The sequence below is a fragment of the Trachypithecus francoisi genome, unplaced genomic scaffold (assembly GCF_009764315.1).
Source record: "Trachypithecus francoisi isolate TF-2019V2 unplaced genomic scaffold, Tfra_2.0 Lachesis_group3, whole genome shotgun sequence".
In the NCBI taxonomy this organism is placed as follows: Eukaryota; Metazoa; Chordata; class Mammalia; order Primates; family Cercopithecidae; genus Trachypithecus; species Trachypithecus francoisi.
In genome coordinates this window covers 34,804,321-34,831,998 of record NW_022681468.1, presented here as the reverse complement: position 1 = coordinate 34,831,998, position 27,678 = coordinate 34,804,321, and the positions used below count along the sequence as shown (strand labels likewise).

The 27,678-nt window shown below is 39.3% G+C and overlaps 1 protein-coding gene across 1 annotated transcript in view; it reads left to right on the top strand.

Moving 5' to 3' along the window:
* The window catches only part of LOC117069397 (cytochrome c oxidase assembly protein COX16 homolog, mitochondrial), a 31,389-nt gene extending 8,384 nt beyond the window's left edge, over positions 1-23,005 (top strand). Inside the window, exons 2-4 of the mRNA XM_033187588.1 lie at positions 5,930-6,001; positions 19,254-19,316; positions 22,628-23,005. Coding sequence (XP_033043479.1) covers positions 5,930-6,001; positions 19,254-19,316; positions 22,628-22,744 — 252 coding nt within the window. The 3' untranslated portion in view covers positions 22,745-23,005. The remainder of the gene's footprint in view (positions 1-5,929; positions 6,002-19,253; positions 19,317-22,627) is intronic.
* The last annotated feature ends 4,673 nt before the right edge of the window (positions 23,006-27,678 follow it).

Sequence of the window (27,678 nt, the reverse complement as noted above, 5' to 3'; positions counted from 1 at the left end):
TGATGACAGGAGTGTTTTTTGTAGTTAGGAAACCCCATTCTTTCCAGATAGACGAGTGTGAGAGTACTATATGGAACACTGAACGAGAATCTGAATATACGTTAATTTGTTGTCCGGCTACTAGAGTGAGATCTCGAGTGAGAGCAATGAGTTCAGCTTTTGGGAGGGGGTGCCTAGGGGGAGCGGATTGGCTTCAGTAGTGTGTGTGTGTCGGGGGGTGACACTATACTATAGCCAGCATGCTGGCATCCTTGACGTAGGAAGGAGCTGCCATCTACCAACCAAGTAAAGGAGGCATCTGGAAGGGGTTGGTCTGTTAGGTTTGGAAAAGGTATAAGAAAGGTTTGAACAGTGTTCACACAGGAGTGTGTAGGGTCCTGGGCAGTTGTAGCTTCAGGTAAGAGCGTGGCCGGGTTTAGACGCGAGCTGGTTAGCACGGTGATTTGGGGGGTTTCTATGAATAGAGCATACAGTTGGAGGAGCCGGGCGGCACAGATGAGACAGTACACTGCGGTGAGCTAGCATGTCTTTGATGTTATGGGTTGAATAAACTGTTAGGTTGGCATGGAGAGATCATTTTAGGCTTTCAAGGATGAAGACAGCAGCTGCCTCCAGTGCTTGGAGGCAGGCAGGCCATCGAGAACTGTAGCTTCAAGCTATCTGGAGAGGTAGGCGACAACCGGGAGGGTGGGTCCCTTAGACTGTGTTAGAACACCTAGTCCAACTCCACACGTTGGTCGGTATCGAGGGAGAAAGGTTTGGTGAGGTCTGGGAGAGTGAGGACGGGGGCTGAGGTGAGAGCCTTCTGGAGTAGATGGAAAGGCTGGGTAATAGGCTGTGCAGGGTTTGAAGGCTCATGGAGAGGGCCTTTAGTGGCTTGGTATAATGGTTTGGCAAGTAGAGCAAAGGAGGGAACCCAGAGCTTAAAATATCCCGCTAGTCCGGGGAAAGAAAGAATGTCTTGCTTAGTTTGCAGAGGTGGGAGGGACTGTAGGAGGGATATGTGGTTGGTTGTGAGCCCTCAGGTTCATGGGGTAAGAGCTAGGTCTAGATAGGTGACTGAGGGAGCTTATATTTGTGCTTTCTTAGGGGAGACCTGATACCTCTGTTCTGCCAAGAAGTTTAAAAGAGAGAGAGCATGGGCATTGCAATCTCTGAGAGGCGCTACACAGGAGCAGATCATTAACACGTTGAAGGAGAGTGGACGGTTTTAGGGATGAGGTACAGAGGTCATGAGCAAGGGCCTGTCCAAAAAGACGGGGGCTGTCTCTGAAACCTTGAGTTAGTATGCATCAGGTGAGCTGACATGAAGGGTGGGTGTCGGGGTTTTCCCACGTAAAGGCAAAGAGTTTTTAGGAATCACTGTGTAAAGGAATTGTGAAAAAAAAGCATCCTTTAGGTTTAGAACAGGAAAATGGGTGGTATTGGAGGGAACTGTGGAAAGTATATGGGTTAGGAACTACTGGACATACTGGGAGTACAGCTTGGTTAATGAGCCTGAGGTCCTGGACTAAGTGATAATTTCTGTCTGGCTTCTTAACAGGTAGAACTGGTGTGTTAAAAGGGGAGTTTGTTGGGTGGAGTAGGTGACTGGCGAGGAGGTAAGAAATGATAGGCTGTAGGCCTGTGAGAACTGCTTGAGGGACGGGACACTGCTTCTGTGACAGGAACTGGGTGGGCTCTTTAAGGGTAATGCGGACGGGGGGGGGGTGTAGTGTTCTGCAACTGAAGGTGTGGAAGTATCCTAAACAGCGGGGTTAACTAGGATGGGGGATAAAGTAAAGTTGCATGTTTTAAGGTGGGAGGTTGGAAGAGTAGAAGAAAGTTAGGTGCCTTGAGGGGTCAGGGTTGATGCGTTGGGTATGGGGAATGTGGAAGCTGAGGGTAGTGTGGAGTTTTGAAAGGATGTCTCTGCCTAGGGGCGGAGTTGGGCATGAGGGCAGGACTAAGAAAGAGCGAGTGAAGGAAAAGGTGTGCAGGGAGCAGAAAAGTGGAGGGGTGGCTCAGGGTTTGGAGACTTGTCCGTCAATTTCCACAACAGAGAAAAGGGAGGACTGAGTGGGTCCTGAAAAATTAGGTAAAGCAGAGTAGTTTGCCTGGTATTAATTTAAAAAAACATACTGGCCTACTTCCACCATCAGGGTTACCCTTGGCTTGGATGCAGCGATAGTAGTTTCCGGGACATCCGTTTCAGGGCACCCTCAGTCTTCAGCAGCAAGGCCAGTGAGATCCAAGTAGGAGGTTTGATCGGCTCTGGAAGGGATGGGGGCGGTCCTTGCAGGGGCCGCTCACAGTCCAACTTCCATTGGGGTCCTCCGCAGAGGGGGCACGGCCTGGTGGGCTTACCTGGATTTGGGCATTGTCTGGACCAGTGGACTTCATTGCCGCACTTGAAACAGGTACCAGGTGGAGGTAGGTTGCTAGGAGGCTTCCGTGTGGAGCTGCGGCCCTGTGGGCCTGCAGGGCCCCTGATGGCCGAGGCAAGCATTTGAAATGCCATCCGTTTTTGCCTTTTACTTTCCTCATCATGATTGTTAAAGACTATGAAGGCTAAATTAAGAAGTTCTTGTTCTGGGGTTTGAGGGCCGTCGTCAAGCTTCTGAAGCTTGCACCGAATATCCGGGGTGGACTGGGAGATGAACCGAAAGTTTAAGAGAGTGGTTCGTTCTGAGGGTTTGAAGGGGGAAGGGAGGTTAAGTTAACAGGCAGTGGAGTTTAGGTAGGGGCGTATGGTGGCAGGATGGATTTACAAGCCTTAGGAGAGGGCAGTGGGGGAAGATAAAGGGTACAGGCAATACTAGAATTGTCCTGAGGAAGGGATGGTGTAGGAAAAGAAGTGGATACAGCTGACTGGGAAGATGGCAGCTGAGGAGACAAGGAGGAGGCTTGAGGGGGTTAAAGAAGACAGTTGAGAGGAAAAGGTAGGGGCTGGGAGGTGTGGACAGCAGTCAACTGGATCAAACAAGGAAAAAGAGGTAGAGTTGGGAGGAGAAAGGTGATAGGGCGGTAAGAATGGAGGGGAAGGATTTGAACAGGTAAGAAGAATTGCAGAGGTCAGGTTGTGATCTGAGTGGAAAAAGGCATGGCCATAAGGAATTTCTCCCCATTTTTCCAGTCATTGGCAATAATTGCTTAAGTCAGTTAAAATTATAAGGCTGAATGTTCTATTTGCGGGCCATTTGGACCCATTATTTAATTGGTACTGTGGCCAGGCTGTATTGCAAAAGAGATAAAGTGCTTAGGGTGAATATCTTGCCTGAGGCCTAAGGTTTGCAGATTTTTTATGAAGCAGCCTAGAGGGCTGTTGTTTGGAATGCAGAACCGGGAGTTTCCCATAACAGAGGGTAGGCTCGGGAGAACAGGGGAAAAGGAGACCGTCCTGGAGAGAGATGATAAAAGGAGCAATTGTCACCGCTGCCGGGAACAGGATGAAATGGCGTAGAGGCATCCCCCTAAGACCAGATGATCAGCGAGTGCCTGGCACACGCCGGAGCCTTCTTGGACCAATGTCGGATTTTTGGACCAGAGAAACTAAGAGAGGCTCTGCGGATTTTCCCTGTTAAACCAGGATTCTGGGGAAACTTAGGAGTAGGTGAGATCAGTGACCAATGTGCATGCACAGAGAAGCAACTAGAGACCAAGGAGCTTCCTTTGCCTGGCTGCTGTGGCTTGCTCTCTGGGGTGGAGGGGTAGGTCCACGGGGGATGTGGATCAGAACCCCTCCTGGGTTTGGGCACCAGATGTAAGGTTCTTGTATTGGTTCAAACCGAGAGCGCACCAACAGACAACATGAGGTGGTGTGTTTTAATGAGTGCCTGGGCGCAGGTGGGCTGAGGCCTAGACAAAGGTTTTATAGTCTCCTGTAAACAGGAAGTGTCCTAGTCTGACGTAATTGCTATGTTGTATACCATGGCCTCTTTCTCAGTCTTCAGGGGTACACACCTTCTTGCCGGCTCTCTTCCTGCTTCTGCTATCTTGCTGGCGCAAGTAGCCTTGCGCCTTGGGACTGGGCCTGAGAAGGAAGGAGTTATTCATCTCCTTAAGCTTTCAGGTCCCAGGGAGAATCTTACACTGTTCATCCCTGCTTTGAGATGCCAGGGAAATCTGCAGGTGTCTTCTGAAATCCAAGTCCGTTCTAAGCTTGTTTTATAAGAGCGACACACAGTAAGTAATGATGAGTGAGTTTCTCCTTGTGGTCATGGACTTTTGTAGCAATACTGAAACCATCTTTGTAAAATTATAACTGAGGAAATTCTGACAGTGAAAGAAATCAGACCTGACTGACTCCATCTTGCTTCTAACCTGTAAGCTGCCCTCGTTCATTCCTGGGCATAGGCTGAACTAACTTTGGGAAGGAATTCAGTTCATGGTTTGACTCTGAAACAAAATTAGATGATAACCCTTTCCCAAAAAGACCCCCTTCTTGCCTGGGGACCAGTCTGCCTTTGCAGGACTAACAAATTAGCTACAAGATTAGAAATTACAGTTGAGGGGTCATGCAGCCTCTGGCTCCAAGAGTCTGAACCTCCCCAAATTGCTCCTGGGGATAACATCCCTATTGTAAAACCTGACATCAGTTCTTGAGATATTTTGCAGACCCTGCACTGGATGGATCAACTGACATTACCCGGATGGGTGATTGGGCTCAACCAGTTCTGCCATCCCACCCAGTGACAGAAAACAGCAAGAAAAGCTCACTTCGCACCCTATGATTCCATCTCCAAACTGACCAATCAGCACTCCCCACTTCCCAAGCCCCTACCCACCAAATTATCTTTAAACACTCTGATCCCTGAATTCTCGGCGAGACTGATTTGAGTAATAATAAAATTCCGGTCTCTGCACAGCCAGCTCTTCAATTCCCCATTGTAATTCCCCTGCCTTGATAAATCGGCTCTGACTAGGCAGCATGCAAGGTGAACCAATTGGGTGGTTACAATTCTTAATTATGAAGTTTAAATCTTTTGAAAATATTGTGCCTTAAAGAGGTGCCAGCAAAAAAATGAAAGTGATTCTGTATATCATAAGATGATGTTTCAGAATTTTAGTATATAGTAAGAATTTGAAAACTTTCTTTACCTGTGATCTGTATAGCTGTATTGTAGCTGGGAATACAATGTGATATAGAGAATATTCTGCATTAATCTTTCATGAGATTTCTTTATCACTTGGTAAGGTAATGAGGACTCCAATTGGCTTCTTTTGAAAAATCATAAAATCAAAAGAAGTCTGGTTTTGAAGGAAAAAAAAAAAGGCGAGTTTTACTGCTGGGTTTACCCTGTGTAATCATGGTATTAAAAGAAACAAAAACCTTAAACAACAAAAAAATAATTTTATAGAGTTTATTTGAACAAAGAAAATTCACGAATCAGGCAGCACTCAGAACCAGAAGAAGTTGAGAGAGCTCCATTCTTCAATATGGGCAATGAGTATAGACAAAACAGGAAAGTGAAGTAAATAAATAGCTTGATTGGTTATAGCTAGGCATCTGCCTTCTATGGACATGGTCTGATCAGTTGATCAGGTTTCAGTTTCTTTACTTACTAAAGAAGATAGCATAGCAATGGAAGTACAGAGACAGCCTTGGGCAAAATTTAAGTTAACAATGGGCAAGTCATTTAGTTGGCTGTGCTTTTATTTCCTCATTTATGAATGGTTTTTTTTGTTTTTGTTTTTTCTGAGTAAGAGTCAAATAACAATGCTTGTTATGATGTCGTTTAAATCATAAGGTCAAATACAGGTATAAGGTGACGATTTTGGTATTTGGTAATGATATGCTATAATGGTTTCCTAGTCAGTATATACTGCATTTACTCTATAGAATTTTTGTATAATGTGCCTCTAATTGTTTAGATAAGCAATCTATAGATAGGCTGAATTTGAATTCTGCTCTTCTGTTTTGCTTAAATGTTTCCTTTCTTTGTTTTAGTTGCTGATTGTTGGAGGTTCTTTTGGTCTTCGTGAATTTTCTCAAATCCGATATGATGCTGTGAAGATTAAAGTAAGAAATATAATTAGAGTTTGACATGTGTCTGTCTATATGTATGTTCTCATTTAGGAAAATTGTATACTCAGTATACTATGCAGTCCGAGTTTGTCTTGCTTTTCAACGCTAAGATGTGATCTTTGTTTTTTTCTTTAAAATAACATTAGTGATTACGTGGCAGTGAATCATGAAATGGAACTAATTTAGTAATCTATCTTTCTTTCTTTTTTTTTTTCCCATGGGGTCTCACTCTGTCACTCAGACTGGAGTGCAGTGGCCTATCCTGGTTCACTGCAACCTCCGCCTCCCAGGCTCAAGCGATTCTCTTGTCTCAGCCTCCTGAGTAGCTGAGATTACAGGTGCCTGCCACTACCACTGGGCTAATTTTTGTATTTTTAGTAGAGACAGGGTTTCACTATGTTGGCCAGGCTGGTCTTGAACTTCTGACCTCAAATGATCCACCTGCCTTGGCCTTCCACCCAGTCTAGTGGAAGTCTGAAATAATCTTTCTTATTTCATTAGAAAATTTGCAATATTGTTAGCATTCTCCCACAAAATATGATCTGGTGTAGCTGTTTTTAGGATTTAGAAGGGATTAAAAAACGTAGGTCAATAATTTTGCTTTATTTTTCTCTAATTATATTTCATATTAATATCCATAATTGTATAAAGTATATTGATATGTATCTTTAATAATTGTTAGTAAAAGAAAGGAAAGCTATTTTTCAGTATAAATAAAGACACCTACATTTATAGTGTCTACTTTGTAGTGGGACTATATTAGTTCATACACACACACACACACAGATCATCCTTGATTTATAATGGGGTTATGTCTTGCTTTAAACTCATTGTAAATTGAAAATATCGTAAGTAAAAAATGCATTTAATACCTGATTAAGTGGACTGTAAAGTAAAAGAACTGTAAGTTGAAACATTGCAAGTTGGGGACTGTCTATATATTATCATCTTTATTTTACAGGTGAGGAAACAGGGGGTCTATACATTAACTATAGTGGGTCTTTACCTGAAAAAACGGAAGAAAAATTAAAAAAAGCTTAATTAAGTTGGCTAAGGTCACATGGCTACTTACGGGTAGAGCTAGGATTCTCACCCTCTGTAATCACACAATTGTGAAATTCAGGTGTTACATAAGAACTCTGTTTTTTTCATTCAGAAGTACATAGCTTTTGTTTGTGGCACATATCTGATATTTGTAGTTTTTTTTTCCCAAGTAATATATGTATTTTATTAGCAGACCTCAGTAATATCGATAGAAAAGTAGAGTATAAAGCCCTATTCAGTTTCCTCAGTTAATTTTATGGTTTTAGAGAAACCAACATCAGCTAGTTTTAAAGACGGTAGGTATTAGGGTAAATATTAAATTTTTAAAAATGTGTACTTTCTGTGAAGGAATAGAACAATTTTATTTAATGAGCAGTTTTACTTAATTTTCAGTTAACTTTCAATTTAACTGTTAGAAGATTTCAGTTAGCATCCCAATTACTTTGTCAAGGAATTTTTTTCTTTTTCCCTTTAAGATGAAAATTATGGTAGTATATGACATTTGAAGGGAGAAAATAAGTATATATTTGGAAAATAATTGAATAGTGGTCATGTGTTAATATTTGTTAGATACTGCAAGTAAAGTATTCAGAAACTAGTACTTATAAAGTTTATAATTGAGGCTGGAAGACAGCTAATAAAAAAAAATGTACCCAGACATATAATATAGCAATGCCAGTAAAATGCCATTATTAGAAGTTCAAGGCTGGGGAGGCCTCAGGAAACTTACAGTCATGGCAGAAGGGGAAGCAAACGTGACCTTCTTCACATGGTGGCAGAGAGAGAAATGAGAGCCTAACAAAGGGGAAAATCCCTTATAAAACCATCAGATCTTGTGAGAACTTACTGTCACGAGACTAGCATGGGGGAAACAGCTTCCATGATTCGATTACTTCCCACTGAGTCCCTCCCATGACATATGGGAACTACAATTCAATATGAGATTTGGGTGGGGACACAGCCAAACCATATCACCCACTTAAGGAGAGCAGGGGAGGATGAGCTACCAGGTGAGGTTTAGGAAATGGAGTCAAAGCAAATGGAACAAGGTTAGGTAAGGTTAACAGAATGAGGTTGATTGAAATTGAGAGGACAAGGTCAGTTGAAGTCAAGGGAATTAAGTTAAAAGAATGGGGGATGGTTAAGGTCTATAGGAGGAAGATGAGAGGACATGGTTGAGGTGAGAAGGATCAGAAGACAAGGCCTATGAGATTTAGAGGCTGAGGTTGGTTGATGTTGAAAAGTCAAACTCAGGTGATCAAGAGTCAGTGTTTGGGTGAGGTTGAGTTCCAGTTAGGTAGAGAAGATGAGGTAATGTTGAGAGGAGTTAAGAAGTTGAGTTTTGTCCTTGAGGATTGAAAGGATAAGACTGGTTGAGGCTGATAGTGGTTGCATGGGTTGAGAGATTGAGGTTAGGGTGGTCAAGAGGGTAAATTGCTGAGGTCAAGGGGGGTTGACAGTGTGGCCTAAAGGAAAAACTTGGATCAAAAGAGGATGGGTTCAGTTGAGAAGTTTGGAAAAGGATGTAGAAAGGACAGTATGGATTTGGGGTGACCAACCATCATTGTTTGCCTGAGACAGTCCTGATTTTTGTACTGAAAGTTTGGCATCCCAGGAAAGAAAACATCTGGCTTCTCAGTAAAGGATGTGCAAAGTTCAGGGGAAAGTATAAGCCTAAAAAAGTAAGAGCTGGAAGCAACAGCTTTCAAGTTTTAGAAAACGATTTGGAATAGTTTATCTGCTGTCCCTAGTGGCTGTTGCTGTTTTTTTCTCATGAGTGCTGATACTAACAACCAAGGGTCCACAATAATGGATCATACATTGTTGCATCAGACCAAGTGATGTGATTTAAGTGTGCAATATAAGTATGCTACATTTGCGAGCAGTAAGTCTTCAACTTTGCCTGCCTGTTGTGCTTTATAACAGATGGTGTTAGTTTAATTTTTAACATTATAAATATTGTGACCAAGTTTTCTAAGATTAGATAATGAAAATGAGAACAATTATAATACCAGTGCCAGTATGATTCAGACATCACTGAAAAAGGAAGCTAAATGACTCTGTTATTTTAATGACATATGGAAGGACACATACAACTGGATTAAGGAATTAAATAACCAAAACAGAGCATACTGCACAATACGCAAACAAGAAATTGAGATTGGGCATGGTGGAGACAGGGATGTGAAAACAGATATGAAGACTGAATCTCACAGGTCCAAGATGAGGCAGGCAAGTACTTATAAATCAATCATAAATTTACTCATCTCCCCAAAATACAATACTATACTCAGTCTAAAATAGAGCTGCTGAGTTAGCTTGTGCATACCGTACCAATGAGAACATGCATTATCATATTGTTCTCTTGATTGCTCTATGAAATTGACTAAAGTGACATTTTTCTGATTCAGAGGTTAGAACTGTTAAAATATCCTATGGATGAACAAAAGGGGGATTGGTACCAGGTCTGTTGTCCTCCTACGTATACTGTTAAATTTTGCCAAGGATCGTGCTTTCTATAGTATATCAATGCTAAACTGAAAAATGGCACCAAGAAATGTCCAGGTACTTGATTAAGAAAAAACTGAGTTTTAAATTATATTCTGGGGCCAGGCATGGTGGTTCATATGTGTTAATCCCAGCACTTTGGGAGACCTAGGTGGGTGGATCACTTGAACCAGGAGTTCAGGACCAGCCTGGGCAATATGATGAAACCTCATCTCTACAAAAAATGCAAAAAATTAGCCAGGCATGGTGGTACGTGCCTGTAGTCCCAGCTGCTTGGAGGCTGATCTGAGAGGATTGATGTAGCTCAGGAGTTTGAGGCTGCAGTGAGCTGTGATCGTGCCATTGCACTCCAGCCTGGGTGACAGAGCGAGACCCTGTCTCAAAAAAACAAACGACCCAAAAAGCCAAATTATCTTCTGATTTCTTTGAAGATTTTAATGAAACCACAGAAAATGTAAAACCAAAAATTGTTCATATCTTGTCAGTTGTTGCTTTTGCCCAGTTTTCTTTATGGGATGCCAATCAGATATATGTTATATTCTTCAACTATGCCCAACATTTCTATTATGATTTTTCAGTGTTTTCCCCCTATTCTTTTTTTGTACTTTATTTTTGTATATTTTCTATTGTTTTATCTTCTAGTCACTAAATTTCTCTTTTGCTGTGTTCAGTGTCCACATAAAGCCATCCCTTGATTTTGTGATTTCAGTTACTATATTTTTTAGTTTTAAAATGCACATTTAATTCTTTATTACACATTCTAGTACTCTGGAGAAATCCTCTATGATGCCATATTTTAATCTATTTTTTCCTTTGATATCTTGAATATATACAAATTATTGTTACTTTAAAGGCCTGTCTCCAACATAAGGATCACTGTAGACCTGCTTTTATTATCTAATTTTTCTCTTGTTTTTTCAGTTATATGATTCTATCTTTAAACATGCCTCATAATTTTTTAATTAAATACTGGACATTAATTATAGAGATTCCAGATGGTATTGTTTTCTTCCATAAAAGGCATATCCTTTTTTCTTGATGCAGATAGATTGAGGGCTGATTGGTCTTTATATCATCCAGGTGTGAGCCAGGTCATGGCTTGATTTCAGTTAAGTAAGACTTAGGCTGTCCTCTCTGTTTCTTCCCTATTCCTAGCCCCTAATCTGTCTGTATTGCAAAAAAAAAAAAAAGATAAACCCTTCCTGGAGGAAAACAATATCATCTGGAACCTCTATAGTTGTTTATAAATAATGTCCATGGACCTACATGGCTTTAAATTGATACTCCAGGAAATTATGCTATACTTTTCAGAGAATTTTCAACCTAGTGGTATACTCCTATCTTACGCAGTTTCAGAATTTCAAAACTGTTGTGTGTGTTTTGATCTCTATTTTTTTGTCATTATAGCCCTGTATGGTGGTTTCTGTAAACCCCAGTAGCAGCCATCTACCTGATTTCAAACCTTGGTTCTTATCCTATGGGTTTACCAGGTGTGTCAAAGGTTTCCAGGGGGAAAATGGGCTTTCAACTATAAGCTCTTTTGGAACCCTTCCTTTAGTGGGTCTTTATCTCTTAAACTCCAAGAGGCTGCAGGTAATAGCGTTTTTTGGTTGATTATTTTGTTTTGCAAATTACTTTGACATTATTGGATAAATTTTAGATTACTGGATAAATTATGTACAGAAAATAAAGACACAGGAAGAAAGTTTATCAAAGTAGTATACAATAGAGTAGCATCTTAGGTAGAGGTTTGATTTTAATGTATGCTGGTAAGGCAGACATTTCACACAATCAAAATTAGCACTGAAAATTTATTTTAAATCACACAAAGTACAGATGTATCTCTCAATAATACAGTCAGTTCCTCGTGCCCACCAGCAGTAGGTCATTTGCTGTTTTCTTAGTTGAAAGCATATGAGGAAGTTAACTTGTATTATAGATTTGTGTTTTATCCCTTTTACATACATGCAGTTATTAATATAGTAATTCATTATTTTATTTATCTAAGTTGTTTTGTTGTGAAACACAATACAGAAACCAGGGAGTGTATTGAACATACATGTACAATTTAATAAATTATCATAAACTGAAATCCCAAGTAACCGCCATCTGTGTCAAAAAGTAAAAATTGTTAGCACTCCAGACACATTCTGTGTGCTGTTTCCTAATCTCTCCTCCTGCTGCTCCATGCCTTCCTCTTGCCCCTAAGATAAACACTACTGTGCTTTGTTTTTTTGTTTTTGTTTTTGTTTTTTTTTTTTGAGATGAACTCTTACTCTGTCACCCAGAGTGCACTGGTGCGATCACTCTTACTCTGTCACCCAGAGTGCACCATCACCCAGAGTGTCACTGGAGTGCAGTGGTGCCATCTTGGCTCACTGCAACCTCCACCTCTTGGGTTCAAGCGATTCTCCTGCCTCAGCCTCCTGAGTAGCTGGGACTACAGGTGCAAGCCACTGCGCCCGGCTAATTTTTTGTATTTTTAGCAGAGACAGGGTTTCACCGTGTTAGCCGAGATGGTCTTGATCTCCTGACCTCATGATCCACCCGCCTCAGCCTCCCAAAGTGCTGGGATTATAGGCATGAGCCACCGCGCCCAGCCCTACTGTGCTTTTTATAGTAATCACTTCCTTGGTTTTACCATCTTAGAATACATCCCAAAACCTTTTGATTAATTTTCTTTGTTCTGAATTTTGTATCAGTGGAATTATATATATTCTTTTGTGCTGACTTCTTTTATTCAATATTATGTATGTGAAGTTCATCTGTGCTTCAAATCTAAGTCAGGGATCAGTAAGCTTTTCATGTAAAGAGCCAGATAGTAAATTTGAACTTTTGCATTTACTGAAGTTTGCTGTTGTAGTACAAAGACAGTCATAGACAAAGGTAAACAAATGAGCATAGCTATGTTCATATGTTTCCATTTTTATTTGTTTCAATAAATTTTTAAAATTTGGTCCTTAATTTTTTTTTTTTTTAACTCTTTGGTCGTTCAGGAGCATTGTGTATAATTTCCATGTATTTGTACAGCTTCCAGAGTTCCTCTTGTTATTGATTTCTATTTTTATTCTGTTTTGGTCAGAATAGACACTTGATATGATTGATACTGTTTTGAATTTGTTGAGACTTGTTTTGTGGCCTAACATATGATGTATCCTGGAGAATATTCTATGTGCTGATGAGAAAAATGTGTATTCTGCAGCAGTTGGATGACACATTCTGTAAATTTGTCTTAGGTCCATTTGGTCTAGGGTATAGTTTAACTTTACTGTGTCTTTGTTGATTTTGTACTTGGATGATCTGTCCATCACCAAAAGCAGGGTGTTGAAATCCCCCAATATTATGTATTGCACTCTGTCTCCCTTTAGATTTGTTAATATTTGCTTTGTATATTTGGGTGCTTAGGTGTTGGGTACATATATATTTACTATTGTTACATTCTATTGCTGAATTGACTCCTTTATCATTATATAATTTCTTTCATTCTCTTTTTAGTTTTTGACTTAAAGTCTGTTTTATCTGATACAAGTGTAGCTACTTCTGTTCTTTTTTTTGGTTTTCATTTCCATGGAATATCTTTTTCTATTCCTTCACTTCCAGTTTATGTGTATCTTTATAGATGAGGTGAATTTCTTATAGGCAGCATACACTTGGGTGTTATATTTTGATTCAGTGAGCCACTCTATGTTTTCTAACTGGAGAGTGTAGTCCATTTATATTCAGTGTTATTACTGATAAGTAAGGCCTTACCACTGCCATTTTGTTGCTCGTTTTTTAGCTGTATAACCCCTCGCTTCCTTTTTTCATTCCTTACTTTTTATGTGATTAAGTGATTTTTATCTGGTAGTATATTTTAATTTGTTGCTTTTTATTTTTAGTGTATCTGTTATCGATTTTTGCTTTGTGTTACTACGAGGCTTACAGAAAACATCCTATAGATATAACAACTTATTTGAAATGGATACCAACTTAACTGTGATTACAGAAAAAGGAAAAACCAAAATAAAAGCCTATACACATTAACTCTCTTTCCTCCAACAATTTGAATTTTTGATGTTACAATTTATTTATTTATTTATTTTTGAGATGGAGTCTTGCTTTGTTGCCTAGGCTGGAGTGCAGTGGTACAATCTCGGCTCACTGCAACTTCCGCCTTCCAAGTGATTCTGCTGCCTCAGACTCCCAAGTAGCTGGGACTACAGGCGCACACCACCACACCCAACTAATTTTTGTAATTTTAGTAGAGATGGGGTTTTGCCATGTTGACCAGGCTGGTCTTGAACTCCTGACCTCAAGTGATCCACCAACCTCAGCCTCCCAGGATGCTGGGATTACAGATGTGAGCCACTGTGCCTGGCCACAATTTACATTTTTATATTGCCAATCTCTTAGCAAATTGTTGCAGTTACTATTTTTAATAGTTTTGTCTTCTTACTAAAGATAAAAGTAGTCTAAACATTAGGATTGCAGTATTAGTATATCATGCAGTGTTCTTATCTTTTAGTTTGAAGAACTCTCTTTAGCATTTCTTTTGGGACAGGTCTAGTAGCAATAAATTCCCTCTGCTTTTGTTTGGCAGTCGTCTCTCCATTTCTGAAGGATAACTTTGCTGGATATAGTATTTTTGGTTGTTACAGTATTTTAGTTTGTTTGTTCTCCTCAGCACTCTAAATATATCGTCCCACTCTCTTCTGGCCTATAAAGTTTCTGCTAAGAAGTCTGCTGCCAGGAATATGGATGTCACTCATATCATTTGCTTCACTTCTCTTGTTACTTTTAGCATCTTATCTTTGACTTTGGTGTTTGAGAGTTTGATTATAATATGTCTTAGGGTATTATTTGGGCTGAATCTGGCTGGTGACATTTTACCTTGCTTTACCCAGATATTTATATATTTCTCCAGGTTTAGCAAGTTTTCTGTTATTATTTCTTTGAGTAAGCTTTCTGCTCCTTCATCTTTCTTAGTTCCCACTTTAACTCCAATAACCTGAATATTTGCTGTTTTTAAGTTGTTCCATAGATCCTGCAAGCTATTTATTACTTTCATTCTTTTTCCTTTTTTCTCTTCTTATTGTGTATTTTCACATAGTTTCTCTTTGAGCTCATTGATCTTTCATCTGTTTGCTGAATTCTTCTGTTGATGCTTTGTAGTGCATTTTTTGTTTCATTCATTGTATTTTTCAGCTCCAGGATTTCTGTTTGATTTTTTAAAAATTATTTCAACTTCTCTGTTCAATTTCTCGATAAATTTCTAAATGGTTCTCTGTCTTTTAGTGAAGTTTATTTAACTTCCTTGAAACAGCCATTTTCAGTTCTTTGTCTGAAAGATTACACATCTCCATCATTTTAGGGTTGGTCTCCAGTGCCTTATTTTGTCCATTTGATGAAGTCATATTTTCCTAAAGGTTTCTGATACTCGAAGAAATGTGACAATTTGTATGCATTGAGAGCCTCTGTATTTATCTTAGTCTGTGCAGTCTGGTTTTGTTTGTGCCTGTCCTTCTTCAGAGGGTTTTCCAGGGATTCTAAGCACACTGACTGTTGTCTTCTCTGAGCCTGTGACAACTTGAGCTACCTGAGCACTAGAGAGTGCTCAAAGCCCAGGCTTGCCATGAGTCTCATGAGGGCTCCAAGGTTGGCATGGCTTTCTGGCCCAAATGGATCTGTGGAAGATCCAAGGTAGGTCCTGGGCTGTGTGGGAATGCTGACCAGGTACTTGAGTCCAGAAGACTGTCTCAGTGCCCCAGACAAGCATGCCTCCCAACAGCTCTCTGCATAGGCAGGATGGGTTCTTGACCGTAGCAAAAGGAACTGGAGTTGAGACTGGACCCCTTTTGGATCTGCTGTGGGGAGGCTGATGACCCCCTCTCATTGCCACAGATGAGCATGTGTCACTTGGCAGGTCACTGCATCAGTGGGGTAGTTCCTCAACTTCTACAGGAGGGGCTGAAGCTGAGACTGAGCTGCCTTGGGATCTGCTGTAGAAGAGAGGATGGCATGCCTATCACATTGGCTCAGGTGGGTGTGCATTTCCCAGCAGGTCCCTAGATAGACAGGATAGTTCCCCAACTGTGGCAAGAGGCTGGAGCTGAGACTGGGCCCCCCTGGGATCTGCTGTGGCCTGGAGGCTAGAGAGCTGGATCTTGTTGGCTCAAGTGGGGCACTTGTCTCCCTGGAGGATCCTGCACAGACAGGATCGTTTCTCAACTACAGCAAGAGGGGCAGCAGCTGAGGCTGGGCCCCCTCAGGATCTGCTGTGACAGGAGGTTGGCAAGCCCACTGGGGAGGCCTATACTCCTGGGCTGCCAGATATGGTTGAGTCTCCCTTTGGGTCCTTGTGTAAACAGCTCTGAGCTGGGACCTCCAGCTGAAGGTTGGAGCAGAGCCACAGGGCCACTTTCAGGCTTACTGTCAAGACCAGTATCAGCAGGCAGACAAGCCTTTCTGCTAAGTCACTAGCATGTGTGATTCTTTCTGGACCTCTTGGCAGCTGGTTTTGGTTGTAGACTGAAGGCCAAATGGGGCTGTTAGCTAAGCCCCTTGAAGGACTGGGCTGTTTTCCAGGCTTGAACTTAGAAGCAAGCTCAGTGAATCATCCACCTAGGTGTGAATGCATTCAAAACAACCTTCCTAGGTCCTTGGCTCCATCAGGGTTTGACAACCTCCTACCTGAATTCTGAGGCTCCTGCAGAGAGACTTTTTACTGTGGATAGGTGCAGGATTCTTGTTGCTGTGGGGGGATATGAGCAGGTTACCTTCTATTCTGCCATCTTGGTGACATCCTGAACATTCCATTCTTGTATGCTTTTCTCTTGTACATGTACAAAAAGGAATTGCTAGATTATAGGGTGTTGTATCATACTTCAATTTTATTTGATAGTTCCAAACTGTTTTTCAGAATGACCATCTGTCTATACTGTTACCAGCAATTTATCATTAAGGCTGCAAATACTTTGTATTGTCAGTTTAATTTTGTTTTGTTTTTTAAAATCATTCTGGTGGGTGTGTTATGAATTGCTAATTATGAGGTGAATTTAAATTTTCCATGGTGACTGATGAAGTTAATCACTTTTTTTTTTTGAGACGGAGTCTCACTCTGTCCACCAGGCTGGAGTGCAGTGGCGCAATCTTGGCTCACTGCAAGCTCCGCCTCCTGGGTTCACGCCATTCTCCTGCCTCAGCCTCCCTAGTAGCTGGGACTACAGGCGCCCGCCACCGCGCCCGGCTAATTTTTTGTATTTTTAATAGAGACGGGGTTTCACCGTGGTCTCGATCTCCTGACCTTGTGATCCGCCCGCCTCGGCCTCCCAAAGTGCTGGGATTACAGGCATGAGCCACCGCGCCCCGCCGAAGTTAATCACTTTTTATATGTCTGTTGGCCATTTTTATATTCTATTTTGTATATTCATTTTTGTGATATGTCTATTGAGGCCTCTTCCTCATTTTTTTCTACTGGATTATTGGGGTTTTTCCTACTATTTTTTAGGAGTTTTTTTATGCATGCCAGATTATAAAACTTTTAGTCTTCACTTTCTTAATGGTATCTTTTGATGAACAAATTTTCTTAAGTTTAATACAGTTGGCTAGGCACGGTGGCTCACACCTGTAATCCCAGCACTTTGGGAGGCCAAGGTGGGTGGATCATGAGGTCAGGAGATCAAGATCATCCTAGCCAACATGGTGAAACCCTGTCTCTACTAAAATACAAAAAATTAGCTGGGCGTAGTGGCACGTGCCTGTAGTCCTAGCTACTCAGGAGGCTGAAGCAGAGGAATTGCTTGAACCCAGGGGGCAGAGGTTGCAGTGAGCCAAGATCATGCCACTGCACTCCAGCCTGGTGATGGAGTGAGATTCCCATGTCAGAAAAAAAAGTTTAATACACTATACTTTATTCCTCTTTTACTTTATGATTTTTTTTTCTTTTAAGAAACATTTTCCTTACTCCAAAGTATAAATATTTTTCTATGTGAATTACTAAGTGTTTTGAATGTTGCCTTTTATATTTGGGTCTACATTCTATTTGGAATTGATTTTTTTCTTTTTTTGTATGTGATGTGAGGAATATATTCTCTAATATTAATAGTTAAGAAATTGCGCAGTCATCACATACTGACAATAGCATTGTTTCCTGACTGCTCTTCTGTGCCTAATTTGTCATAAATCAGCCGTTCATATAAGTTTTTAAGTCTGCTTCAGGATTCTCTGTTCTGTCGCATTAGTTTATTGGCAAATTACATTGTGATTTCCAAATTAACTCTGCCTTTCTGGAATAAATTCAACTTGATTATGGTGTGCTATCTTTTTGGTATGTTGCTGAATTCTTTTTACACTATTTTATTTAAGAATTCTGCATTTGTGTTCATATATGAAACTGGCCTGTTGTTTTAATTTTCTTGTGAAGTTTGATATCAGGGTTATGCTTACCACATAACTCATACAGAATATTTGTTACCTTGGCATTATTTCTTCCTTGGGGTAATTCACTGGCACAGCCATCTGACCCAGGAGTTTTCTTTGTGTGAGGTTATTAATTGTAGATTTAATTCTTTATAGATTGTAAAACTATTCAAGTTGTCTATTCTTCCTTTGTCAGTTTTGGAAAGTTGTATTTTTCTATTAATCTGTCCATTTTGTCTAAGTTTTCAAATTAATGGCATAAAATTACTCATATTTTTATACTATCTCTTTATTGTCTACAGAATTTGTGCTGTTGACCTTTTCATCTAAATACTCTTTGTGATTTCTCTTTTTTCTCTTAATCAATTTCACTTTGATTAAAAATGTTTTTGTTTTGTTGTGCTTATTTCTTAACTGTGTTATTTCAGTCTGAGGACTCACTGCTTTGTAGTGGGGAATTCTTTGCTATTTTTATTTAATTATTGCTCTCCCTCCCTTTTCTTGATTTTCTAATTCTGGAACTCCTATTAGCTATGTGTTAGAACTTTTAGGTCTAGCTTTTGTAAAATACTTTTTTTCATTCATCTCATCTTTATCTCATCATCCATTATTCCAGTGAAATCCTCTGGTTATGCTTTTATTTTACTTACTTGATCTTTGCTTTTTTGTAGTTGTTGTTTATTAATTTCAGCCATCATACTCTTCTTTCCTGAAGGCTTTACCACATACAGAAAGACTTTTTATACAGGTAATATAGCATTAGCTCCTTTTTACCTGTATGGATTTTTTTTTTTTTTTTTGTAGGTACCTACTTCTGGCCCATGGAAGGTATTTTTGTTTTCAAGTGCAGCATTATATTAGTATTTTTATGTTATTTCTCCATAATATAATTTAGGTTGGTGGTTAATAGTGTGACCTCTGGAGGCAAAGAACCATTACTCAAGCCAAGCTCTGCCTCTTTGACATGTTATTCAAACCCCCCATGTCCCATATTCCTTACATATGATAATACAGATAAAGTTAATATATATCTCATAGATTTTGTGAGGATGAAACAAGACAGTATATGTCAAAATGCCTGTCACATAACAAGTAATCAGTAGATATTAACTCTTGTTAGTTGAATAATGGTGGCAGTAGTACATTAGTTATCATTATGTGATCAGAGTAGATGGTGGAGATTTTGCCATGTGTTTGTATTTGGCCATACTATTTCAGCCATCTCCTCTATTACTTAAAATTGAAAATTGAGTCTAACAGACTTAGATAACTTACTACCTTTTTTCCTTTTCTACAGATGGATCCTGAGCTTGAAAAAAAACTGAAAGAGAATAAAATATCTTTAGAGTCGGAATATGAGGTACGGTATGTTAATATAGTCTCTGTCTTATAACAATCAGTTACTGGTTTTATCTGCCTTAAAATAAAAGTATTAATAGTACAGAAAAAAATTATCTTGAATATATAGTATTTGATAAACTGTATAGTCATTTGAAAAGAAAATAAAGATGGATCCATACTTAATATACTACAAATAAATAAATTCCAGATGGATGAAGAATTTAAAAGTAAAAAGCAAAATGCTAAAAGTACTAGGAGAATATAAATGGGGAATTTTGTTTGTTGTCTTGAGTCAAAAAAGCCTATTTAAATGTGATATAAAACCCAGAAGCTCTAAAAGTAAAGATTAATGGGTTCATACATACAAATTCAAAAGTTCAGACTAAAAAAATGTATATGAAGTCACAAGTTATATGAGAAATCCTACAAATATAGTTTAATCTTATCATGGCACATTAATTTACTTAAATATGAAGACCATCTCCAAATCAATGTGAAAAGTTCAACAATTCATTTGTTCAGTAAGAACATGGGAAAGCATAGCACGTAAAACTTTTGGACAAAAGGAAATAAGTATCATTCTTAAACATATGAAGAGATGCTCAATTTATCATAATAGGAATGTCAGAGTGTAATGAGGTATCACTTTTCACCCATCTAATTAGCAAAAATCAAGGAGTTTAATAGCACACTATATTATGGGATGTGGTGAGGTGGGATGTTCTTCGTGTCTTAGAGTTTGTAATTTTTTTGACTGGATTATATTTTCCTGTTTCTTTGTATCTCTGGTCATTTTGTATCGAAAGGTAGTCATTGTGAATACTACACTGAAGAAAATTCTGAAGAGTGTTGATTTTTGTTTTAGCAGACAATTTAATTGTTGGCTAATCACCTTGAACTTCATTTTGTGCTTTGTAGGGAAGTATCTGTTGAAGGGCTATTATCTTTCCTTGACCCTTCTCCCTTGTTGGGACTTAATCTCCAAACTGTCTCCCCAGAGAATCTTGTCAAGGCTTGGCTTGAAGCTTTGTTGGGATGAATCTCAAGAAAATCTTATTCTCAGACATAATTTTTACTCCTGAAGAACAGCCCTTTTGGTGTCTTAGGTGGATGTCAGCGTAGCAACAAAATGTTAAAAGACAGTTCTCCACTGGGCCGGGCGCGGTGGCTCACGCCTGTAATCCCAGCACTTTGGGAGGCCGAGGCGGGCGGATCACGAGGTCAGGAGATCGAGACCATCCTGGCTAACACAGTGAAACCTCGTCTCTACTAAAAATACAAAAAATTAGCCGGGCGCAGTGGCGGGCGCCTGTAGTCCCAGCTACTCGGGAGGCTGAGGCAGGAGAATGGCGTGAACCTGGGAGGTGGAGCTTGCAGTGAGCCGAGATCACGCCACTGTACTCCAGCCTGGGCGACAGAGCTAGACTCTGTCTCAAAAAAAAAAAAAAAAAGAAGAAAGTTCTCTACTGTGGCAGGCCTAAAAACTCCATATTCTTGACACTGTTTTTTCTCAGCATTTCTTCATGCTATTCCACACTCAAGCCTATGCCAGTTGGCTGTGAAGTGTTATTTCTTGGGTGGTTTTTCTCAGCACATTTACACAGCCCATTCTTCAGCCACTGTGCATGTTTTGTAGAATTCTACAAGGAATCTCCTTCACCAAAGATCTGTAAAGACTAGAACACTTTTACATGAACTTGTTATCTAACAATTTTCTTCAATTCTGTTGAGCGTATATATCTTTTTCTTTTCTTCTTTTTTTTTTTTTTTGAGACGGAGTCTTGCTCTGTCGCCCGGGCTGGAGTGCAGTGGCCAGATCTCAGCTCACTGCAAGCTCCGCCTCCCGGATTCACGCCATTCTCCTGCCTCAGCCTCCCGAGTAGCTGGGACTACAGGCGCCCGCCACCTCGCCCGGCTAGTTTTTTGTATTTTTAGTAGAGACGGGGTTTCACCGTGTCAGCCAGGATGGTCTCGATCTCCTGACCTCGTGATCCGCCCGCCTTGGCCTCCCAAAGTGCTGGGATTACAGGCTTGAGCCACAGTGCCTGGCCAAGCGTATATATCTTATGTTACCTGGATAATGGCCATTATTCTTTATTAAAATCTTTTAATAACTTTAGATCATTTCATAACTATACTTGAAAATACTTTAAATTCTTTTTGCATGCTAAATTAGTTGAATTTTATTCCTTCGTGTATATGTGTAATACAGACTCCTGGTAAAACTATAAGTGAACAGTATTTTCACTTACTACTTTCCCATTGATTAAAAAAAAAAAATCCTGTAACTTGCTAACTTGTAGTTCTACAAGTGCTGTACCAGTAGTGATGCTATGGAGATTTTGTCTGGGAGTAGATTTTCCTTCTAGTTCTTCTAGGACCTGTAGAATCTGAGAGCTGAAGAAACCATGTAGACTATTTGGTCCAACCTTTTCATTGTTACTTATCAGAGAGTTAATTCCCAGGTGGCTTAAATCACTTTCCAAAGATTATATAGCTAGTTAGTAAGAGAGTAATGCTTAGTATCCAAGTGTCAAGGTAAATTTATATCCTTTTCCCTGTCTCTGGCTATAAGCTATCCTGTGTTTTCTCACTTTTTTTTTTTTTTTTTTCCCTGTCTTACTCAATTATTCCAGAACAACCAAAACAGCAGATATGTAAAAGTTAATGTCAGAGTGGTGGTCAGTAGGAGAAAGGTGAAGAAACATTTATTTTCCCCCTTTTATTCCACCTTTATTTTTGTGCTTGAGAGGTACTTCAGACTAAATGAAGGTAGGATGATCCATAATGTAGTTGCAACTAGTTTCAGTTGCCCAAAAGTGTTTTGCTTATGGTAGCTGTAGGAAAAGTCTTTTCATTCCTAAGACCAGACATAAGACAAATTATCTTGGTCTCTTTTCTTTTTTATAGAAGACTTTAGGGTCTCCATCTTTGTTCTTTTCTTCTTATTTTCTACCATCATCCCTGATAATCCTTTCAGTCATTATCGTGCTGGATCAGCCTTCAGATTTGTACTTTTGTTTTCCCAGCTTCGGCCTTTTCCTTGTCCTCTCAAAAATAAGGCATGTAGATTCTTTCTGTATTTTAATAGTTTTATGGTTAAGGTGGGGTCAGATAGGCATTAACATCAATAACAAACAAGAAAAGTTCTAAATCTTCAGATGACATTTCATCAATGATTATGATTGTAGTTGATTTATTTGTTACAATTGTAACTGAGGACCTATCGGATACTTTCTACTCATTTATTCATTCAGTTAGTTGTGTCCTAATCAAAGCCACAGGGCTCTTATACTAATATTTATACTTTAATTTTCTGCGGTTCTATAGAAAATAAAAGACTCCAAGTTTGATGACTGGAAGAATATTCGAGGACCCAGGCCTTGGGAAGATCCTGACGTCCTCCAAGGAAGAAATCCAGAAAGCCTTAAGACTAAGACAACTTGACTCTGCTGATTCTTTTTTCCTTTTTTTAAAAAAATAAAAATGTTATCAACTGGACTTCCTAATATATACCCCTATCAAGTGGAAAGGAAATTCCAGGCCCATGGAAACTTGGATATGGGTAATTTGATGACAAATAATCTTGATAAAAGGTCATGTACAGGTTTTTATACTTCCCAGCTATTCCATCTGCGGATGAAAGTAACAGTGTTGGCCACGTATATTTTACAACTTGAAATAAAAAATGTAAATACTGCTCCAAAACAGAGTCATGTATTCCACTCTCCAACTACCCACGTATTCCTTCTCCAACTACCCACGTATTCCTTTTGCAATAGTCACTAGGGCATCATTTTGATATTTCATTGTGATTTCTGATTCCTAATGAGGACAGTAGGTCTGGATCCAAATTCTCACAGTAAAATCAAGCAGTAATTTTCTGTCAAATCTATTAGGGAAAGAAAAATGATCACAATCTGCTAAGAGTCTTGATTTTCTTTGTAATACCTCACATAGTATGATAATCAGCCTCCAAAGCATCACCTGATAATTACAATGATAACATGTCAAGGAAATTATATTATTTATGGTTGTCAAAAATAATTAAGTAGTGTATGATTATAAGTGGATATGACAAATTTGTTCAGTAAATCCACAGATGACTACATTTTGAGAAATACTAAGATATGCTTTATACCTTAGTATAATTTGCATGCAAAATTGCCCTCCATTGTTGTTTTGTTTTGTGTTTTAATTTGGCGTTTGCAATGATCTGATCCCTAGGCAAAAGGACAGACTTGAGGATTGTTTTGTTTTGTTTTATTTTTTGAGACAGAGAGTCTTGCTCTGTTCACCCAGGCTTGAGTGCGGTGGCGCGATATGAGCTCACTGCAAGCTCCACCTCCCAGGTTCACGCCATTCTCCTGCCTTAGCCTCCCGAGTAGCTGAGACTACAGGCACATGCCGTCACATTCGGCTAATTTTTTGTATTTTTAGTAGAGACGGGGTTTCACCATGTTAGCCAGGATGGTCTCCATCTCTTGCCCTTGTGATCCGCCCACCTCGGCCTCCCAAAGTGCTGGGATTACAGGCATGAGCCACCGCGCCTGGCTGAAAGTTAAGTTGTTTTGAACTCATTTTCTCCTTTTTACCCCTGTCTTTATCAGCTTCTACCTTCTGGTTTCATGCTGAGTTCTAGCTGCCTAAAGTCTCCGTTGAAACACTCCCCTTATAATTGCCATAAAATCATAAATCCACTCCACCTTTCTCCTCCTAGTCAAAATTTGTATTCTTTTCAGCAAGTTGGTTTTAACAAAAAGTAAATTAAGTTGATTAGTGATAATAATTTGTGATAGACATGATTCATAAGATAGTTATCTGGGGGAGCAATTGGATTTCATAGGAGAAAAAAAGAGTCTCCGCTTATTATTCACTCATTAAACAAGTCACTCATAAAAGGATCATTGATTTAAACGTAAAATAAGTATAAAACTTTTAGGAAAAAACACAGGAGAAAGGCTTCAACTTACTGAATAGCTCTTACCAAAGAATATTCATAAAAGAAAAACTTGACAAATTGACGCATCAATGTTACAAACTTTTGTTTGCCAAAGGCCCTGTTAAAAGGATGAAAAATGTAGAGACTGAGAGAAAATACATGTAAACCACATATCTGGCAAAAGACTCATATCTAGAATAAATAACTCTGTAAACTCAGTTAAAAAAAATCCAATTGGAAAATGGGCAAAAAACAGACATTTCACTGCAGAGGATACACTGATGGCAAATTAGCTCTGAAAAGAATGTCTGACATCACTATGAAGGAAATGCAGTTTTAGACTACACTGAGATCACTACACATCTATTAGAATACCTAAAAAAAAATTAGTGACTGAAATGCTGGCAAGGATGTGGAGAAATGAAATCTCTAATACATTGGTGGTATCATGTAATATGGTACAACTCATCTAGAAAATTGGCAGTTTCTTTAAAAGCATAAGGGAATTCTGGTTTCCAGTTTGACATGTAAAAAGTTTGAAAAATTTAATTCCCATCATAGCAAAGAAAAAAGCTGAACAACTAAACTCTTACTTTGAGTTGAAGTCACAGAACAAACCACCACCCTGAAAACGGGAGACACAGGCAGGTGCAGAAAATCATAGTTTACCTGGAGGAGCACCTGCCCAGAAACCACCACTGGAGCCAGCATTGGGTAGGAATACCTAAAGGTAATTGAATACTTCCTGGAGGCTGATCGTGGACTAATTGAGAGAAAAATCTCTTAAGAGAAGGCCAAGCCGTGTGTGGATTGGAGAAGGGACACTTGTGAGTTTTACCTCTAAGAGTCCCACCTGATTTTCATAATGAATATCAGAGAAAAATCACCTTGTGCTCCTAACAGGTGTAGGTGAAAGTAACTATTCTGAAATATGCCCAGAGAATTCTGTTTTCTTTAATGTAAGCCTGGCCCCAAAGTAAACTCTTGCTAGAACCTAATCACATTGGGTTTTACCAGTGCCTAGCCAACTGGAGGAAGGGGAATAACCACCCCAGCCTCCTCCAACCTTCCTGTTTTACCTAAATGGGGGTGAGGAGACTGAAAAACACTTGTGAATGTTCAGTCCGGGGACCTAGGCTTACTAAGAAGCCTAATCATAGGACTTACAGAATGCTCCCTACCGCATATATTACCACCACATCACTGAAGGCCTATTCATTTGAGTTCGTTTTACCCAGTACATCATGTCCAACATTCAACAAAAATGAAAGACAAAAAGCACAGTTTGAAGAGACAAAACAAGCATAAGAATCAGATTCAGACATGGCAGGGATATTGCAATGATCACACGGGGAATTTAAAATATGATTAATATGCTAAGAGCGCTGAAGGAAAAAGTGTACAACGTGCAAGAACAAATGGGCAATAAAAGCAAAGAAGTGGAGAATTAAAAGGAAATTCTTGCATTAAAAAACTAACAAGTGAACAGTGCCTTTGATGAGGTCATCAACAGAGTGGACAGAACTGAAGAAAGAGGGAGAAAAGTACATATAGTATGTTAACACTAATCAAAAGAAAGTTTGAGTAGTTGTATTAATCTCAGACAAGTCAGACTTCAGAGCACTGAAAATCATGGAAGAAGACAGGCATTACATAATGATAAAGGGGACCCATTCTCTCCAAGAAGACAAAATTCTTAATGTATATACATCAAACAAAGCAGCAAAATACATGAGCAAAAACTGGTAGAGATGCAAATATATGAGAAATATATGAATAGACTTAAAGAGACTTAATCAATCCTCTTATCAGCAATTGACAAATCAAGTAGGCAGAAAATCATTGAGGACATAGTTGAAGCGCACCATCAATCAGCTGTATCTAATTGACATCTAAAGCATACTCCACAACAACAGAATAGGCATTCTTAAGTTCAAAAACATTCATCAAGACAGACAACCACATAACACAGCTCAACAGATTTGAAAGAATAAAAATCATACAAAGTATGCCCTCTGACTGTTACGGAATTAAACTAGAAATCAATGACAGAAGGATAGCTAGAAAATTCCAAAGTACTCGTAAACAACACTCTTCTAAATAACACATGTGTAATGAAATGTAAAGAAATTAAAGATATTTTGCACTAAATGAAATAGAAAATAAACCTTACCAAATCTGTTGGATGCAGCAAAAGAGGTGCTTTGAATGAAGTTTATAGAATTGAATGTGTTTAATAGAGAAAAGAAGATATACATTAGAGATAGGGTCTTGCTCTGTTACCTAGGCTGGAGTCCAATGCCACAATCATAGCTCACTGTAGTTTCAAACTCCTTGGCTCAAGCAATCCTCCTGCTCATCCTCACTGGTCATTACAGAAATGCAAATCAAAACCACAATGAGATACCATCTCATGCCAATTAGAATGGCGATCATTAAAAAGTCAGGAAACTACAGATGCTGGGAACATCACACACCAGAGCCTGTTGGGGGGTGGAGGGCTAGGGGAAGGATAGCATTAGGAGAAATACCTAAAGTAGATGATGGGTTGACAGGTGCAGCAAACCTCCATGGCATGTGTATACCTATGTAACAAACCTGACAAAAACAAGCAATGTGGAAAGGATTCCCTATTTAATAAATGGTGCTGGGAAAACTGGCTAGCCATATGCAGAAAACAAACCCCTTTCTTACACTTTATACAAAAATTAAGTTAGGATGGATTAAAGACTTAAATGTAAGACCTAAAACCATACAAACCCTAGAAGAAAACCTAGGCAATACCATTCAGGTGTAGGCATGGGCAAAGATTTCATGTCTAAAATACCAAAAGCAATGGCAACAAAAGCCAAATTTGACAAATGGGATCTAATCAAACTAAAGAGCTTCTGCACCACAAAAGAAACGATCATCAGAGTGAACAGGCAACCTACAGAATGGGAGAATATTTTTGCAATCTATCCATCTGACAAAGGGCTAATATCCAGAATCTACAAAAAACTTAAATTTACAAGAAAAAAACAACTCCATCAAAAAGTGGGTGAAGGATATGAACAGACACTTCTCAAAAGACATTTATCCAGCCAACAAACATGAAAAAAAGCTCATCATCACTGGTCATTAGAGAAATGCAAATCAAAACCACAATGAAACACCATCTCACACCAGTTAGAATGGCAATCATTAAAAAGTCAGGAAACTACAGATGGTGGAGAGCATGTGGAGAAATAGGAACACTTTTACACTCTTGGTGGGAGTATAAATTAGTTCAACCATTGTGGAAGACAGTGTGGTGATTCCTCAAGGATCTAGAACCAGAAATACCATTTGACCCAGTAATCCTATTATTGGGTATATACCCAAAGGATTATAAATCATTCTACTATGAAGACATATGCACACATATGTTTATTGCGGCACTGTTCACAATAGCAGTAGA